At 40.9% G+C, this 18,860-nt stretch overlaps 1 protein-coding gene across 3 annotated transcripts in view; it reads right to left on the bottom strand.

The window, feature by feature from the left end:
• Nucleotides 1-17,896, bottom strand: part of LOC138622623 (dual specificity testis-specific protein kinase 1-like) — a 23,681-nt gene extending 5,785 nt beyond the window's left edge. Inside the window, exons 1-6 of one of the 3 annotated variants that reach the window (XM_069701527.1) lie at nucleotides 17,569-17,658; nucleotides 15,756-15,831; nucleotides 3,872-4,065; nucleotides 3,101-3,222; nucleotides 1,352-1,400; nucleotides 75-224 (exon numbers count right to left, since the gene is read on the bottom strand). In XM_069701527.1, the coding sequence (XP_069557628.1) occupies nucleotides 75-224; nucleotides 1,352-1,400; nucleotides 3,101-3,222; nucleotides 3,872-4,065; nucleotides 15,756-15,786 (546 nt within the window). In that variant the 5' untranslated portion in view covers nucleotides 15,787-15,831; nucleotides 17,569-17,658. Of the gene's footprint in view, nucleotides 1-74; nucleotides 225-1,351; nucleotides 1,401-3,100; nucleotides 3,223-3,871; nucleotides 4,066-12,580; nucleotides 12,741-15,755; nucleotides 15,832-17,568 lie in introns of those variants that run through there. The other 2 variants (XM_069701526.1, XM_069701528.1) reach the window with 2 other exon arrangements.
• Between the last annotated feature and the right edge of the window lie 964 nt (nucleotides 17,897-18,860).

Raw genomic sequence — 18,860 nt, 5'->3', positions numbered from 1 at the left:
AGCCACTTCGACGGCAGCCGGTGAGATACGAGATGAAACTTTAAACGCGGCAAAGTCAGACCTGCCGGTCTCACCTTGGAGTTGAGGTCTCTGTGGTAAATGTTCTTGTAGTGCAGGTAGATCATCCCTCTGCTGATGTCACAGGCCAAGTCCACCTTCTCTCTCCAGCACAGCGGGACGTCTTTCCGGGCCAGCAGCTCCTCCAGACAGCCGCCGTTTACGTACTGAAACACGCAGCGGATACCAAAATAAGTGACTCGAAATGGGGGGGGTTAAAAAAAAAAAAAAAGCATTTATGTCGAGTTATATATTAATGAGGTCGATAAATGAGATAAATGCAGAAATATTGGATGACGTCAAAGTGTAATTTCCTCGAACGTACAGGCGAACATTACCGTGAAGCCACTACCTTAGTTGCTTTTTCATTTCTTTTAATGAGATGATTCCTCACTTTTATAAGAAACTTCAACTTTTGTTATCTCAGAAAGAGAAACTTTCGTGTTATAATAAAAAAAAAAAACTCATTTTTAGAAGATATTTGACGTATTTATTCATTTTTACTAGTAAGCCAAGTTTTCTTGTCGTTATGAGACAACAATTCATTCTGTTTAAGAAACTATTACGACGTATTTACTCATAATTACAACTATTTTTTTTTCAAGAAACTACAGTATATTCTCAATATTACCAGATACCACTCTGTTCTGTTTTTACCTGAAACTTTTCACGTTATTCTGACATATTTTGTCTATAATACGATTTACATATTTAAGAAGAAACTTTTCCTGCAGGTGAGACATATTTTGTTGTATTAAAAGATACCAATTTATTTCGTTTTTATAATAAGCTTTTGTTGTCATAACGAGATATAATTTCATCCTTTTTTTTTTTCCAATATAACATAAGTAAGAATGTTATAAAAAGACATTTCCGTAAACTGCATCGTTAGTTAAAGGGACACCGTAGGGATCGTAGAAATGATAAAGGTCCCATATTTAAAATCTTTCTTGGTTATTTTATTTGCAGTCGTAATAGTCTTGAAGATCATGTTTGTGGTTTTTACATGTAAAGGAATCGATAATAACGTTTAAGCTTCATTTTTGAATATTAAAACTGAGGAAAAGCTTCTTTTTTTTTTGTCACGGTGGCAGCAAGAAACTCTGATCGGGTTACACAATAAACGCCTGACTCAACGGCTCACTCGCATTTTCATTATCACTCTCACGTTATATCAGTTTAATCTGTTGTGTTTTCCACACCCAGAACAGAGCCAGCCTGCGAGCGGACACTGTAACAATGACTCATGTGGTAACCACAAAAAAAAAAAAAAAAGAAGAAGTGTCGAACTCACCTCTAAGATCGGGTACAGTTTGTCTTCCTTCACACAGATTCCCAGATATCTAGAACAATAGGAACGACGTTTAAAACCTGTTTGTCATTTGTGTGTACTCGCTCTCATTGTCTTTGATATCGCATTTTAGCGTTTAGTATAGTGTAGCCTCAGTTACGCTTGACAAACCAAGAGGTCATTCACTCAACTGATTCCTACGGACGACCTAAATCTTTAACCAGGTAGTGACCAGCCACGACGTCACCCATTGGTTTATGAACTGCCGTTTTGAAGCTTCCAGTCTGGCATTTTGGCCGTCGCCATCTTGTTTTTGTGACCATATTTGGATGAGCTGGGGAGGAGCGAGGGGTGGACTCAAACAGGAAGAAATAACACATTTTTTTCGGGACTACTTTTAGTCGCGGATGAATACGCGTTTGGTGGTTTAGTGAGTATTGGTGACAATGTATGATAGTGTGTGGGATTAAATCAATTTAAAAAATAAACTACAGGGTGGATGGTCATGGTGGTGAACAATAATACATTATATTATTTGATCAGGTAACACCGTGATGTCTTATAATTACAAAAACGTTATTTTGGCAAGGCATTGCAAGGAATTGCTGCCCATGATTCAACACACTTAGACAGATGTCATCTGCAATGCCAAAGAAAAATTTAGCTTGAATATCAAATTTTCACCTCAACAGTTTATCATTAATGCTTTAACAGTCGGGCCGTGGGAACCGCCGGCTGCAACAGATATCATTGACGCGTGAGTTTGGCTTCGGCCTCCGCGGTGCGAGGAGGTCGGCGTGTGCCAAAAAGCTTCCATCACCGGCCGGCTGTACAGTAAAGCACTCCGAGCTGCACTCTGATAACCTCGCTGCTGTGACCTTGCTAAGTGGCTAAAACGAGATCGCTTGGGCGAACGTTACGCCTGCCCGGCTTCACACCTTACGTAAGCGCTGCAGATGAAAGCGCCAGTGTTACACGGCACGAGGCCTCGTTTTCACTCGTGTTGGCTGAAGCCGCAGCGCCGACTGCCCGAATGCTTCTGTACCCGTGAGCTCTAAGTTTTTGGTACGCACTTGCGATACAATTTCCTATTTATGTTTCGATTTTTTTTTTTCAGATCATTTGCGACCGTGTTGCTACGCTGACATCACGTAATTGCAGCAACAGAAAACAAGCCGGTTTACGCTCTCCCCCTTTAAAGTGCATGAAAACTAAGAATTTGTACCGTGATTTACGACGTAATTTCCTTTTTCTTAAAACGGATTTTCTAAAAAAAAATTATTTAAAAAAAACTATCGATCAAGAACTGATATTGAAGTCATGTCAATGATATCCAGTCCTAATATAAAAAATATTATATTTCCCAGTTATTGTTGTTTTTTATACACCATACTTTATAGCCATTTCCCCCAACTATTAACATATTAGAATAAACCACAGTAAAATTATTAAGTATAGCAAAAGTAAGCATAAACAATTTTGAAGGTATTGTCAGTCCACTGTTTCTATAACTCTGGGAGCCGTAAATACTGCAACTGAAGCACAGATCATGAAGCTGTGATGTGGGGGAGAAAAGAGTGATGTGTGGGAGGGTGGAGAGACTGTTGAGACTGCATGATGCTCTGGGAGGGAAATCCTCCAGCAGTTTTTCTTTTTTGCTTTTAGCAGAGGTGGACCGCATTAGACAAACCGCAAATGTCTGAGAGAGAGAAGTGTTGGTGGACGTTGGTGGACGTTGGTGGACGGCGTTACCTGACGATGTTGGGGTGGGAGAGTTTCTGCAGGAGGCTGATCTCTCGCACGATGCTGTCCTGATCCACGTCGTTTTTGTAGATCTTTACTACCATCACTTTCCGACTGGTGCTGTGCATCACCTTGAAGGACAGGGGGTGTCTTTGTTAGTGGTAGCAGAAGGAGGTAATTTTTTTTTTACAGTGCATTGGTGCAGGCTAACGTTAAACACCATCAGCTGCAGGTCATAACGGGACCGATTAAGTCTGGAGCTGCGAACGCCATTTGAATTCCGAAAGGGTTTATCTTATTAAAGCTTATGAACTCAACTTTCCATTTTCAAAAAGGTAAATCGTGCTATTCCATCTTTCAAAAAGCGACACAGATGTAATTTTAAAGCAAATTCTGTGCGCACGGGTAACCGAGGGTTATTTCAACTGCAACGTAAAGTTGCTGTCTCGATCTCGCTCAAATCCGGACGCAACCAAGCACCGACTTCCCCCCCGATCGCTCACGCATCCCGTGGCCTCTTTCATCTGGGACAAAGCCCAAATGCATGAAAATGAGCTTTTCCTGTAGCTCCGCTCCAGCACGGGGGTGTCACACATTTATGTAAGGTCTCGGCTGGGGGTGAGTATTGCGTCCCCGCGGTCTCTCCAAAGCTGGCAGGCCAATCACGGAATGGCAAGAATGTCCCAATTAGTGGCTAAAACAAAGCGAGCTTTTGACGGCCTGCTCCAAAGCCTGGGACGGGGCTCAACGAGAGGGCGCGGGAAGACGGAAGAAATTTACCTTGTAGACTTTGGAGAAGAAGCCGCTCCCGATTAGCTCGGCGCTGAAGTTTTCCCAGAACTCCAGCTTGCGGACGGCAGTGCGGAGCTTCTGCCAGCGGTCCACGTGGTAGTACTTGTCTGAGGACTCACCGTAAAGGGTGGGACTGGTGGGCTCCGAGGACACGTCGACATCACACATCCTGGAGATATCCGCTGGGGAAAAACACGAGACGCATGATTATCTTTTTTTTGGAAGAGAGAGATTTCAATTCAGTCCATTTACAAGACAAAAATACAAGTGTAGAAAAGATTCAGCCAAGAAACCACAAGCAACCGAATCTAAAGACGGGTTCGTGGAATCCAACCGATGCGGCTCGTTTTTTCTTTTGACCTTTTTTTCGTCACATCAAAGCGACACAGATGTTCGAAGGACAGTTTGTATTTTGGATAAAGTCACACATGGATGACATTTTCATGACAGTTTGGACAAAACGCTGCACTACGACAATTTTATGACATTTTGGATGACTTACTATACGACATGCTATAAGTATGACTTGCGTTCATGTTATGGAAGCCAGCACATTGGTGTAGTTGTCAGCGTTGTCATCTCGCAGTCTAAAGGTCCCGGGTTCGATTCACCGCCTGGGACTTTCCATGTGGAATTTGTATGTTCCTGCATAGGTAATATGTATGTTGTCCAAAACATGCATGACTAATTTATGCACGTAGTTCATTATGTAAAACAAATGTTATGCATGTAGTCGTTAATGTGACAAAAAGCCACTCTCCAAGCAAAAACATGCAATCCTCCACACAAAGTTCCAGGCTCCCTATCGAACCCAGACCCTCCTGACTGCAAGATGACAACGCTGGCTTGGAACTGCACCATTGTGCGGCCCTTATTGCATAGTTGTTTCACTTATATGACTTTTATGGGATATGGATATGGTAGACAGATCAATGGTGCAGTGGTTGGCATTGTTGCCTCCCAGTCAGAAGGCTCCAAATTCAATTCCTGCCCTGGAAAGGATGTCATTAACATCTAAGATGAAAATCTCTGTCTAAGGCAAGAATTGAACTTGTAACCTTCTGACTGGGAGGCAACAAAGCTAACTGCTGCACCACTGTGCTTTCTTCCATAACATGTTTAAAAGTTATATAAGTCAGACAAAAATGCAATAAAAGCAGCACATTGGTTCAGTTCCAAGCCAGCGTTGTCATCTCACAATCAGGAGGTTCTGGGTTCAATAGGGGGTCTGGAACTTAATGTGGAGGATTGCATGTTCTTGCTTGTAGTGTGACTCTTTGTCACCTTTACAAACACATGCATGATATTTGTTTTACATTATGGACTATATGCATGACTTAAGTCGGTCATGTTCTGGACGACATACTTTAAGAAATTGGGAATCGAACCCGGGACCTTTAGACTGAGACAACGACACTGACACCACTGTGTTGGCTTCTATAACATGAACGGAAGTCATGCTTAAAGTATGTCGTCCAAAATATGAAAAAACTATATCATGCTATAGAATTATTTTTTTTTCAGTTTTCGGACAACACGCTATAGTATGACTTTTTTTTCCTATTTTGAACGCCATGTTATAGTATGACTTTTTTTTCCTATTTTGAACGCCATGTTATAGTATGACTTTTTTCATATTTTGAACAAAATACATTAGTATGACTTTTTTTTCCTATTTTGAACGCCATGTTATAGTATGACTTTTTTCATATTTTGAACAAAATACATTAGTATGACTTTTTTTTTAATACTTTGGACGACATGCTATAGTATGACTTTTTCATAAAAACATTTACATTTTGGATGACATAATATATACATGTCTCCTACACGCCTCCTTTCCCATACATTTTTGGGTTTATTTTATGTAGATATATGTGTGTGTATGCATGTGTAATCACAGTGGGGTCACAGTGGGGACCCCCCCCCCCCAACGTCGATACCACGGGTACGACCTTGAATCTCATGCAAGTTACTGAAAAGACGACACGCTTCAAATGTCCATCGTTAAAGAGGTAACAGCGGTACAGACATTGTCATTTTTATGTGTCCAAACTACGACCTCTATTTTTCCTCATTATAAAAAGTTAAACAAGTCCTCGTTAAGCAGTGGAATGGTTGTTTCTGTTAACCGCCTGACTAATCAATGCTATTAGCAGCCAACAAAGGGAGCGGCCACCCCACTCCAGCCACCCATGTGGACAACACTAGTTGATTTAGAACCAGCTTTTGAAGGGTCCCAAAATTTAGCTCCTGGAACTCCAAACCAGGCCGAGGACACTGGAAAGCAGAAACTGGGAACAGTTCTTAATTCAGCTGTGTAAGTTCCCAAAGTGGAAAGGTCAACTTCACACCTGTTTGGATCCAACAGGACTCCTAGCTTCGATCACAAGTGCATCACAGTCAATCCAGTTTTAGCGCAAATCTTTACATCATCCTTATTTTGTAGCTAATTTTTGAACCATCCGTTTAAATTTTGATGATGATCAGGAAAAATTGCTTTAAATTTATTTTCCATGACAGGCTAATGGGACCACAACACAATGTTCTAATGATACTAACTCATACTGTATATAAAAGTGGACATAGCTTTCAGGTCTGACAAGTGAGGTCAATGCGGAAGTGCCTTAAAGTGCAATACCACAGAGGGCCACTAGGGGTTGGCTCCAAAAAGTCTCTGGCTCCATAGACTCCCATTTAACCCCACTTGTGAAACATAGAGGAAATACATTTTTTCCACAAGTCAAAGTTTGGCCAGCTAAAGTTGCTCCTACTTATTAGTTTTACGAAAATAATCCCATCATCAGTTTAAGAGTTTATGTTTCCCCCCAACAAACAAAACAATATATCTTCATTAACATTTATGTTTTATCATATTTTAATATTTTCCTTTCACCGCTGCTAAACTCTTCACACCGACACATAAATACTGTGTGACAACCAAAAGGTCAATTTATGCATTTGACAGTGTGCAAGCGAACCCCGGATGAAAGAGAAGCTAACAAAAGGTCTAATTTTACTCTCCCACTTATGAGCTGCATGGATGAGGGGAAAGTGCTTCCACTTTACAGGCTGAAACAAAGACAATGAATAATGCCAGGCTTAAAATAGAGGCAGGGCTGATTGATAACTACGAACACAGACACTGTCCAGAGCTATCGGAGACATCATTTGACATGTAATGTAGTTTAATCAGACAAGAACGAATGTGTATGAATTTTTAAACATGGATAGCAAATGGGCATTGAAGATAAATGTTTGAGTGATAATTTTTAAAAGTAGTTTGTATTATTAATGCACACATAAGGCCAAACAAGTGTATATAGAGGCATCGTGCCAATTCAGCTTCAGACTGAGCAAGTTTTAAAAAGCATAATACAATTTAAAGACCAAAGGCATTTTTTCCTGTATTTTATTTGTTCATTCCCTCTCTGTTAAGGCCTTTCTGTTAGTTCCTTTGAGTGAGGTAATTTACAGCTAGTAAAGTTGGTCAGCAGCACTTTTGTGAAACTTTTCAAATCAAGCGGCATGACATCACCCATTTGTTTTTTGAACGGACGTTTTGAAGCCTCGGCTTTGGCATTTGAGTCGTTGGTATTTTGGGCCTAGGAATCACCATATTCAGACAAACCCAAGGACATTAAGCCCCGCCCACTTATGGCAAAAACCTAACTGCACCACAGGCCTGTGGATTAAACAAGCGCGCACGCCGCTTTTTGAGGCCTAATATTTAATTAGTGACGGAATTATTTTCCGATGGACCGGCAGAACACTGATAGGAAGGAGTGACTTTAGCAAATGATACCATTCAAACTTGTGAAAAAAATATATTGACTTTGTATTACATGAGAGAAGTTGAATGGGAGTCTATGGAGCCGGAGCCTTTTTGGAGCCAACCACGAGTGGCACTCGGTGGTATTGCAGTTTAAGACACTTCCGCATTGGCCTAACTTTTTAGACCCGGAAGTTACGTCTATTTCTACATACAGTCTACGAGTTAATCACATAAATTTAAAAGGCAAAAATATTACTGACTTGGTACAACATGAGTGAACGATGAAAACAATAAAAAAACAATAAAAAAAAAATTTGCGATGAGAGCTCAAAATGAGAGTCAATCAAAAACACTACGTTATGGGCTTAAGAAACTCAACAATGAGCCAAAAACTCACAACGAATTTCTACAAGTCGAGTGAAGCAGCACATTTAGCCGATGTGTGTCAGAGCCCTCCCCCCGAGTGATGCTCGTTCTGTGTTCCTCACGAAATGGGGAAGTCCTGACCTAATTTCAGCCACAAAGGGCTGGTGTCACAACAGCGAAGGTCAGTTTGTTGTTTTTTCCACGACAACAGCCTCGCTCGCCTTCACAATGACGCCGGTGGAAAGCGCGCGTTGACACGCTCACACAATTGGCCGGGTTTTGTCAATCAAGTCGGGGGGATGCTGCTTTTGTTCAGTCGGGGCCAAAGACTAAACAATCGCTGCACTTTGAGAGAAACGCTTACAGTGCAGCCCGATCATCTGGCCGTCACTCGCTTTTCTACCGATTCTATCCGTCACCTCGACTTCTTTTCTGTCTTCACTTGGTTCATCCCCAAACTTTTCCTTTTTTTTTTTTTTTTTTTTTTTTACACCTTAATCTTTAAACTGAAAAAAACCCAAAAAACATCGATGCTCCAAGTGTGTCTGCAAGTTTTTTTTAAACTTTAGTTTTCATGGCATTGCAACAAAATATAATGGAAGACTTCACATTTTAATGATTTGGTTTTTCATCATATTGAGGGGAACTACAGTAGTTATCCCAACGCTACAATGAAAGATTAAAAAAAAAACATGAAAACAAAATCTTACAGCACATTTTCATTGATTTTTTTTTTCACTAAATAAGTAGTAAATTATAAAGAAATTGTGTTCATGTTTAAATACTTTTCTTTACATTACCATAAGCGTATAGCAACAAGATATTTCTTCCACATTTTTTACTTTATTTTATCATCTACTGTATAACGTCATCAGTTCTTAAGAATCACATTTTGAAATTAACTTGTTTTTATGTTCCTTTAAATCTGTTGAATGCATGTAAAGTACTTTGAGCTACATTTCTTGTGAGAGGTGCTATACAAATAAAATGTGTTATTATTGTTATAATTAAGAGATGTTAGGTGTTAACTGAAAAAAAAAAAAAAAGGCCTGCGTGCATTGGTAAAAGGGTCCTTTTAGTTTTTTTTTATAATCATAAGTTGTTGTTTTTTTATTGCATCTTAAACATATATATACATATTATATAATTCATACAGGGTCACTCACTGGCAGACTGTGGGCGGAGTTTGTGTTTGTGTTTGTGTTTGTTTCTCTACTCAACACTCTTTGCTTTTCTGTCTCTTCCTTACTTCCCCTCCACACGAGGCTCCATCCAAAACCAGCAAACATGGTTTTCCCATCTGCAACGTCATTTCTGAACATTTTCAAGCCTGCAGTTTGGGGTCTACCGCTTGTGATATTTCACGAGCCACCAAAATCCACATTTTTACATCGTAATAAAAAAATCCTACTTGCATCAATACTTCTACTGTACGGGCTTCGAATTCTATAGTTGTAAAGTTTCTTCAGCGGCTCGAGCTGTGCTTTTCTTTTTCCACACGTTGGACCAGAAGGACGCGAGAAAAAAATATGCTGTTATCACAACCCGCTGTGAGTTTGACCCGCGTCTGACCGTCGACGGGAACATCCGGGCCGGCCGTGACCGCCGCCGACGTCCTCCGCCCGCCGATAAGGAACGCCGCTCGTGACGGTTTGACAGTAAAAGCCGGTTTCGCACCCCTCAGAGCGCCGCCTCTCGGCACGAAGATTCTCTCTCCGCGGAAGTACGTCCGTCCGTCTGTTTTTTTGCACGGCTGACGAATGACTTCCAAGCAGCTGTTAACGAAGGTTTCGCCTCCCAAAAAACAGGCAGTTTCACATCGTTAGGTGTCGTCGGGGCGGTGACTCACTCGAGTGTTCGCGATGCGCACGTGGAAAAAAAACGCCCTCGTGAAATCAGCTTCTTTTTTTTTTTTACACCAAACAGGTGTTAATGAACATCGATGAGACACAAACTTCCCAGAGGACACGTATACGGCGTGAAACTCTACGGCGAGGAAAAATAATGTCCTAGAAAAGCCCGACAAAAATGTCAATAATATTTGAACTTTAAAAGCATTTCAGGAGAAAATTATTGTTCTAATCAAATATCCTGATATATCAAATATCCTAATGCATATCTGTAATCTCTAACAAACCAAGCTGCTGCAATATCCAGCAAGTTATGATTATTATAAAATGTGGGTGCATATATGAATTAGCGCCACAAGTAAAAACAAAACAACAGAAAAGCAGAATTTCACACTAAGCTGATAAAACTCCAGAGGAGGAAAAGACCTTCTGGAGATTTACTTTAAGTACAAGGACGAGGCTTCGGATTGGACTGAAACTACAGGAGGAGTAACGACGTCACTGAAAAACCTGACGCTTTAAAAATTTTCTCAGGAAGGCGTGAAAAGTCGCTCAAATACAAATGGCAGGTGATATTAAAATCACCGCACCTCCATTGAGAGAAATAAATCCAGTCCGGTCGGGGCTTCAGTCGAGCATCCAGATTCCAGATTCCAGTTTACGAGTTTTTCTGGCGGTTAACAGCCTCCGCAGTGACTTCAGGCGTGAAGTATGTAGACGAGGAGGGCAAACTGCACCGCAGCGCAGCGTTAATCTGCCCTCTGGTCATGACATTTTTTGGCCGCCGCCCGACGCATTAAAAGCCTCAGCACTTTAAACGGGCTCCAGCCAAAGCCGCGGTAGCTGTTAATTGCCTGATGGATTTTTCCAAAAGAGAGGTGACGCATGACTCAGCCTCCCGTCTGCAGGTTTTTAAAAGCAGAGATAGCCGATCGCCCGATATGTCGGTCGGGTTTTGACACCAGACCAACGAGGGGGGCGACGCACATAGCTGCAGCTCACCACACGCCCCGACCGCACTCGGGGTTTTGACAAAAGCAGTGACGCAGAATATTGCATAAACTATTAATGCCCAAGGAAAAACAACGCTTGATTTAATACCGACGCTCAATCAATTTTTTTTTTTTTTTTTTAACATAACAACTCTTGCAGGGAGAAAAATGCAAAGACCAACGCGGAACAGATGCAACTTAACAAAGATGAAGAAATGTATGTACGTTTAATGATGCACAAAATCAGTCTACGCTAAACACAACATGAAAAGAATCCGCCGTGGCTGGAAACAAGGCAGATGAGAGCCAAGAGACTCAACCAAAACATTAAGGTTGTGGGCCACAAAAACACAAAACAACGTGCCAAAAGAGGCTAAAACGCCCCTGATGGAAGAGATAAGGCAAAACTACAGAAACTTGGGAGTTTGTGGCTGATTACAGAAACGTAATCACCGCTATCGCCATAGTTTACAGTGGCTGCGGCTACGTGCTGCTAACGCTGCTAACGTCCATTTGATCTGCTATGTTGAGATCGTAGACATTTTTTTTGGGCTTCAAAGACAAATCCTCGCGCTGGAGCCCGAGGCGGTGTCTAACGTCATTAGGATCAACGTGCAATACCACTGCAGATTAATCCCTGTCAATCCATTACCAACTAATGCAGTATTGATCCCATTGGTCTTGGAAACAGTAGTCAATGGTAGTGACAATAACCGTTCGCTAACTCCAGTTTAATACATGCAGGGGATCAAAGCGCTGCTCCTGTTCTTCCACAGAACTCCAGTTAGGTTCGTGTTCAAAACTGTGATGTAATTTGCAGAGTTTATGTTTCCAGAATGTCATTATTTTCAAGTTGGATAAAACGCTTTAGAAACATTGTACGTTTTGCGGTAAGACTCTTAAAAAGTTGTTGTTGAATTTCTTTAACTGTCACCGAAAACCTTTTTAAAAAATGTTCGGGTGTAAATGTTATGAAGAACATTTTAGGGACGTTGACACAAAATATTTTTAGAATATTTTTAGAGTACGTTATCCTACCTTTGAGGATATTATTCTGGGAAGAAAAATAAAACACTCACTGCTTTTAAAAAAAAAACACCAAGATTTCTAGTTGTAGAGTTTGATTTGATTTACTGCTGTCCTCGATTCTTTCTAAAACAAGCATTACGTGGGCAAAAACATATTTAAATTAGGAAGGTGCAAAAAAGTCTAGGCGACGAGGAAAAAGCTTTTGGCCTTTTATTAATATGCAGTTTTAGATATTTTACTGGAACGGCACAAGTTTTAAAGGAAGTGTAGTTTTTGATGTGCTCTGTTTTCACAGATCCAGTTTCTTGAGATTTCTGGAGTCCGATAGCTTCTTTGCACGGTTGGCCGAGGCCGAGCCTGCTGCTGTGAAGTAGCCTCCTTTAATGCGCTGCAGCCGGAAGCTCGACAGATCGAATTAACGGGGAACATCTTCAGATGCTTTGATGTTCACAGAATTTCTAAAAGAGCAACCGTTGGGCCTTTTTCTGCAAATCTCTTTAACCCGAGAGTTTATGAAATTATTGTACAAATAAACATCACCGATTGATGTTCCCAGCAGCGATTCAGCCAGTTCACGAGAAGCGTCTCGCTTCACACTTCAGCGGAGGTCTCGTCTTTTCTAATAATGCCTCGTCACTCGGGAAACGACACATTATACATTTCTTCCTCCACTGATCTCACTCACCGTCTTCGTTTACTTCAGTGGAGATCAGGTGACGACGCTGTTTTTGCCTCTTTTCTTCTTCTTTTTTTAACCTGGATTTTGAGGTGGGCTCGTGAAAACGCGACGGCTAACTCGCAGTATCCGTTTGACTTTCTGTATGCTGGGATTGCACAACACCTAAATAACTTCGGCGTTCGTTGTGCAATCCAAACTGTAAACATGTTATAACAACCACTATCATGGAAACGCTGCCGGATCCACAGCGGTGATGTGCTCTGCCCTGCGGTACGCCTCCTAATACCATGGTGAAGTGGTAATGTGGTTATTGTTGCAACCCGAGCTCCATGAAGAAGACGTCACAGTGGTCGACACCGACTTAAGGGATATCTGTTTGAGGTGATGAATTAAGCGGACAAAATGATTATGGTGGAGATTAAGGGTCAGAAAAATGGAGAGGGTCGGGGATTTATCCTTCTTCGTGAAGGGAAGATAGAAATGTGGGGAGAATAGGGGAAGGAGTCAAATTTATACTTTATTTTGCTGTAAAATAATTGTAAAATAAAGTCACAGTTAGGCATGGCAATGGTTTGAGCTAAATGCTAATGTAGCTACACTGACAATGCTATCATGACGTTTAGCAACTGTTACCATGTTAATCATGTGATTTTAGCACCTTAGTATGCGAGCAGAATTTGAACTTGCTGGGAACATGATATTTGTGTTTGGTAGTTTGTGGCTCCACTTTTAATGTTTTGATTTATTAGATACGTGAAAAGTGATCGTTCCGCTAAGATATTAAGGTTTACGTAGGAGTATGTTCAATTCTTTATGCACTTTGGCTACAAGATTACTGTTTCGGGGGTGGGGGGAGGGAGGGGTTTCGCAATTTTTTTTTCTCTTGGTCGAGGGGGACGGTCCAAAGAAAATACCAATTAACTCAAGGCGGTCCGGCGCCCTTCGCCAAACCCAAGTAAGTTCTTTTGCAGCCCTAAAAGCACGGACGCAAAACAGCTGTACTGTAAAACCAGCTGGCTCTTAAACCTTTCAGCGATGTCAGTAAATAAGAAAATACACACAAAAATCACAAAAAAAAGGGTAAAATAATCGTTTAGTAGCTGAAAAGTCATCTAAAATCAGTGAGTAATTGGAGCGGTGTTGGTTCGTGTCGGCCTCGAGCTGTTTGCAGCCTTGGACTGTAACTGCATATCCACCAGGGCCCTTTCACAAAACCACGTGACACACGAGACCAAGCTTCTACTTTATGGTTTCCACGCCAGGAGGGCTGTAAAGTGATAATACACCATCATGCAAAGTAAAAAAAAAAAAAAAAAAAAGTCATGTTCACGGCTTTAAACAACTTCAGGCCGTACGGGAATCCAACAACACCAACGAAATAAAATAAATTTTAAAAAAACGCTGGCGGAGGAAGACGCTGCTTCGCTCTATTTCTTTTTTACCCGTTTGAGAACAGCACGCCGCTTGTAGGAGAACGAGCGAGTGGGCTGGAGAACGAGTGTTGGGAGGTCATACAAAATGTGGGAAACAGCACAATGTATCTCTGTCTCCCACCTCGATTGTTTGTCAAGTTCGCGCCACGTCGGAAAAATGTGGCCGAAGATTGAACGTGAACGCAGCGTGGCGACGCCGACGCCGACGCCCGATCACAGGTAGTTCCAGGCGGAGCTTTAGAGGCGTCGTTTCATGTCTTACTTTAAAGATCTGATGGGTTTTTGAAATGTTTTTTTTTTTGGCATTTCCACTCTGCTGTTACACATTTTTGATTTTCCACATATAGAAGTTGATTTTTTTTTTTTTTTTAAGCCTGGTGTTTTTTTTGTGGGGAAGATAGCACACTAAATGTATTCTCTATATTCCTTTTCTTTTGTAGTTGTAATCTAAATTTTATGTCTTTGAAGTCTTTTTTTTTTTATTTTGGAGACGGATGGAGGTGCACAAGACAACGCAAACGCGAGACTTGCCGCCGGGCATCCCGGGCATGTCGCGGCAGAAGTGTGAAGGTAAATTTTAAAAAAAAGGCGGTAAAAATGTGACCGTGACAGCAATAAAAAAATAAACTGCTACATTTTAAGGAAAAAAAACCGACGTAAATTTTCAGAGTACCGTTTCACCGTTATAAATCCAATCAGACGAGCCTGAAGTCAGAGACTCATTATTAATGTGAACAAGCAGTCGAGCTGCAAACATTAATATCTGAATTTATTACCCGAACGTGACAATTAACTGCAAACTATTTTGTTAATTGTTTTTAATGAAAAAGTGCATAAATTCTCCGATTCTAGCTTCCTGAATGTGATTGTTCACTATTTTATTTGGTCCTTCATGATAATAAACGGATTATTTTTTCGTTGTGAACACTAGTTAATATTTGACCCAAAAATAATAATAATAATAATTAATGGACAGATCATCGGATAATGAAAATAATCATTATTCGCAGCCCTGAGAGGCAGTAAAACATCATTTTAATCTACTTAACTTAATTCATGTGTTGTTGTTTTTTGGTGGATCAAATATCAAAAGGAAACTCTCAGATGAAGCCGTGAGATCATCAGCACGATCCGATAACTTCTGTATTCGGGAACGTCGGTACACCAGGATAAAAACGACAACAAACGACGCAGGTTTTCAACACCGAATAAATAAATGTGGTTGAAAATGAAGCAGTCGTGTGGAAAAAAAAGAATATATATAGATATAGATATATATATATATAGATATATATATCTATATATATATCTATATAAAAAATAAATCAAACGCTAATTTATGAACTAATTCACTTGTCACAGAGTGTTACAACCTCTGCAGGATGTGTTGGAGCACGGAGGGCAGGTAACGGGACACTGGATGCTGAGGCGACGTCTTTTTCTATTTCAGAACAATGCCGAGCTAAACACAATTACCGTACGGCAGATTCACCTGCACACAATAACACACACACACACACACACACACACACACACACACACACACACACACACACACACACACACACACACACGCTCCAGTTAAACACTGAACTGAGTTCAAACCACAAGTGTGTGTGTGTGTGTGTGTGTGTGTGTGTGTGTGTGTGTGTGTGTGTGTGTGTGTGTGTGTGTGTGTGTGTGTTTTTTACAGTGTAAACACTACGAGGAGGAAGAGTTGAAAAGAGTTTGAGTGTCTCCATACTTACTCCATTGATTTAACAAGCTATTCTTATGCATCTCGTGGGCGGCGGAAGAGAAAACCCAGAGGTCTCCGTGCAGAAACTGAGGAAGCATCACACAAACATGCGACAACAAAATGAGCACAACAACATGAGCAGAGACGCAAACGCAGGACTTCAACCAGAAAACGACACGAGTGGGCCGACGAAAGCAAACCACACAAAACGTGAATGTTTTTTCTGTGCTGCTCTTTTTCTCTCCGAGGCGGACGGTCGCCCTTTTTTCTTCCTCTTAAAGGCAACATGTTTTTTTTTTTGTCTCGTGTCACCGACGCTTAACTGTTTTAATTGTTTATCAGTTTCAGGCATTTCAGAAGAAATAACAAAAGAGAAAAAAAAATGAACAAACTTCAAGAAACTAAAAGTGTTTCTACGCTGGAATATTTCTCCTGCTCCGTTGTTTGTTGTAAATGTCCATTATTTATTTACACAACAGATAATTTGTTGTTTCAATGTTGACAAGTGAATTATTTCCTCTCCTTTCAGCTCTGTTTTGGTCTCCACCAGCTCCCTGAGAACAATATATATCTCCTTAGCTGCCAGAAGATCCGCTGCATTCACCAGCAACATCGTGTGCAGTTGATTTTAAATGGTCTTTTTTCTTGCTGTTGTTGTTTTGAAAACAGCTGTCTGCAGTCGACTGGGGAACCAGAACAGTAAACAAAGAGTTAAAAAAAAAAAAGATGCTAAAAGGCTCCACAGAACTGAGTGGACCTGCGTCAGGTCGTAATTATCTTTGGCAGCAATTTTAATCTGACGCTTCGCTGTTTGTCTCGTTCCTAATATCAAAATATTAGTGCGCCTTTAAAGATCGCAATGTATAAGATCTGTAGTTTAAAACGTTCCACTGTGAATCAAATCAATCTAATTGTCCGGAGAACGGAAAGAAATAACATCTACGTATTGTGTTCGTCCGCAGCATTTCTTCGAGCCCGCCAAACAGCTGTTAATGCTAAGTAGCTTTAGCTTTTAAAGGCAGCTAGTTGTGTACCTTTTTTTTACTGACAGTGCTAATATCTTTGCTAAGTTACCTGTTTGTTAATGGGCGGTTCAGACCGGTTAGATTAGCTTGTCGTTTAGCTACCTTACCAACTAAGCAACTTTATAATGCTAACAAACCAGGCGTAGCTACCAACCTTATTTAGACAATATAAAACAGATTTATGGTGCAGCTAATGATGACAAAAACAAAACAAAACAATATTATAAATGGCATCAAAATGGTTTTGCGGGGCCGTTTTCTTTCTTTCTTTTTTTTTTATTATTATTAGATAAACAAGATATATCGTAAACTACAGGCTTAACCGAAACGCTTTAACGTTGATTATAATTATTTTTTTAAAAAAAGCCAATTACCAACGAACAGCAGGGAAAGAAATTAAACTGCTCAAATTTGACCTTACTGGATGCTTCGGTGACTCACTATCGCCTCCTAGCATACAAAGTGGTATTACAAGACGGGATTTAAATCTTACATATTGCAGCTTTAAAATTGCACACCATGTAACCCCAATACAGAACAAATTGAGTAATCGTATTAGCTACCTTAAAATCCAGGAATTAAACCGGGTGCATTTTCTAAAATCAATCAAACAAGCCTTAGATCTTGTTTTTCTTTCTGTCCTATTTCTTTCAGCGAGCTGCGGACCCCCTCAGGTTGAATCTCGCGACCTGCTCCGTAGGTTGGGAACCACCGCACAGCATCACGACTATTTTAATGTTGTCTAATGCAGTAAAAAGTGGCAACACGGAAACACAAAAGACATGAAAACATACTCACATAGATTCAGTTCCAGCGTCGCGTGCGGAGGGTCTACGAAATAAAAAAGAAATACAAAGAAATGGGGCAGCTCGTGCTTCAAAGTGGAGATGAAACACTTCGCGTCATACATCCGCTGTAGTTTTGCAGGAAGTTTTTTTTTCTTTCTTTCTTTCTTTCTTTCTTTCTTTCTTTCTTTCTTTCTTTCTTTCTTTCTTTCTTGTGGCGGTCTCGTGCAGGCTTTGCAAAGGCGGTGCGTTCACGTCCCTGCAGCAGCTCAAAAAAAACAACAAGCCTCGCTCACACCACATGCGTGTTTCATTGGTGTGGTTGGGTTTGTGTTGTGTTGAGGAAAAAAAAAAAAAAAAAAAAAACCCAGCAGCAGCAGCACGTCGGTGGATGTAACTCCACCCACGAGGAGAGGAGGTTGAGCTGAGCTGCGTGCAGGCAGGCAGCCTGGAAAAAGTCTGTGGTGCTGTTAAAACGACGGAGTGGAAACAGTACTTGTTCATTTTTTAATAAAAATTGTATTCATTTTTTTTGTGTTATTATTTATTCAAAGATTGTTAAAGCTTTTCAAGGATTCCCCCCTCCCCTTCCCCCCAACCCCTCCTGCCCTCAGCCGGCACTGATTATTCCCCACAATAATAATAATGATAATAAAAAAAATGATGCCTTAATGACTGCATGAAATGAAAATGGAGTCCCAGCTTGTTTGTGCTGATCATCAGAAGTATCTGGATCCAGCACAGCAGCAGAGGTGGGAGTGTTTGGAACAATGGCTGAGCGCTGGCCCGCAGCATAAACTCCCACTCAGTCAGTCAGTCAGTCGGTCGGTGTGGGAAATGAATAGACTGGAAACAGACAGCGCACACAGATAACAGACAAACGGACACTCTGTGCTTTTATACGTGATGAAATGGGACAACGCAGGCTAAATTGAAGCGACGCACCAAAAAAGCAGAAGGGACTTGAAGTGTAATACCACCGAGGGGCCACTAGGGGCTGGCTCCAAACAAATAAAATAAACCTCTCCCATTCAAAAAGCATCAACTTCTCTCCTGAAATACAAAGTCAGTCAAATGTCTTCCACAAGTCATTGTGGTGTCGTTAGATAAATTAACCCCATCTGATCGGTGTTCTTTGTGGTTCTTCTGGAAATGATGACATTATTAACTAGATATCGGGCCTCAAATACAATGATGTTTGGGGGGGGCGACCTCTAGTGGCACTCAGTGGTATCGCTGCTTAAGACACTTCTGCATCGGCCTCATTTTTCACAGCCTGAAACTACGTCCACTTTTATATACAGT

Source organism: Brachyistius frenatus, unplaced genomic scaffold, assembly GCF_029030835.1.
Source record: "Brachyistius frenatus isolate BFR_SWC_R1_liver_20210118 unplaced genomic scaffold, ASM2903083v1 Contig_37, whole genome shotgun sequence".
NCBI classification, from domain to species: Eukaryota; Metazoa; Chordata; class Actinopteri; family Embiotocidae; genus Brachyistius; species Brachyistius frenatus.
Note: the sequence above shows the minus strand (reverse complement) of the source record. Positions and strands in the feature narration are given on the sequence as shown.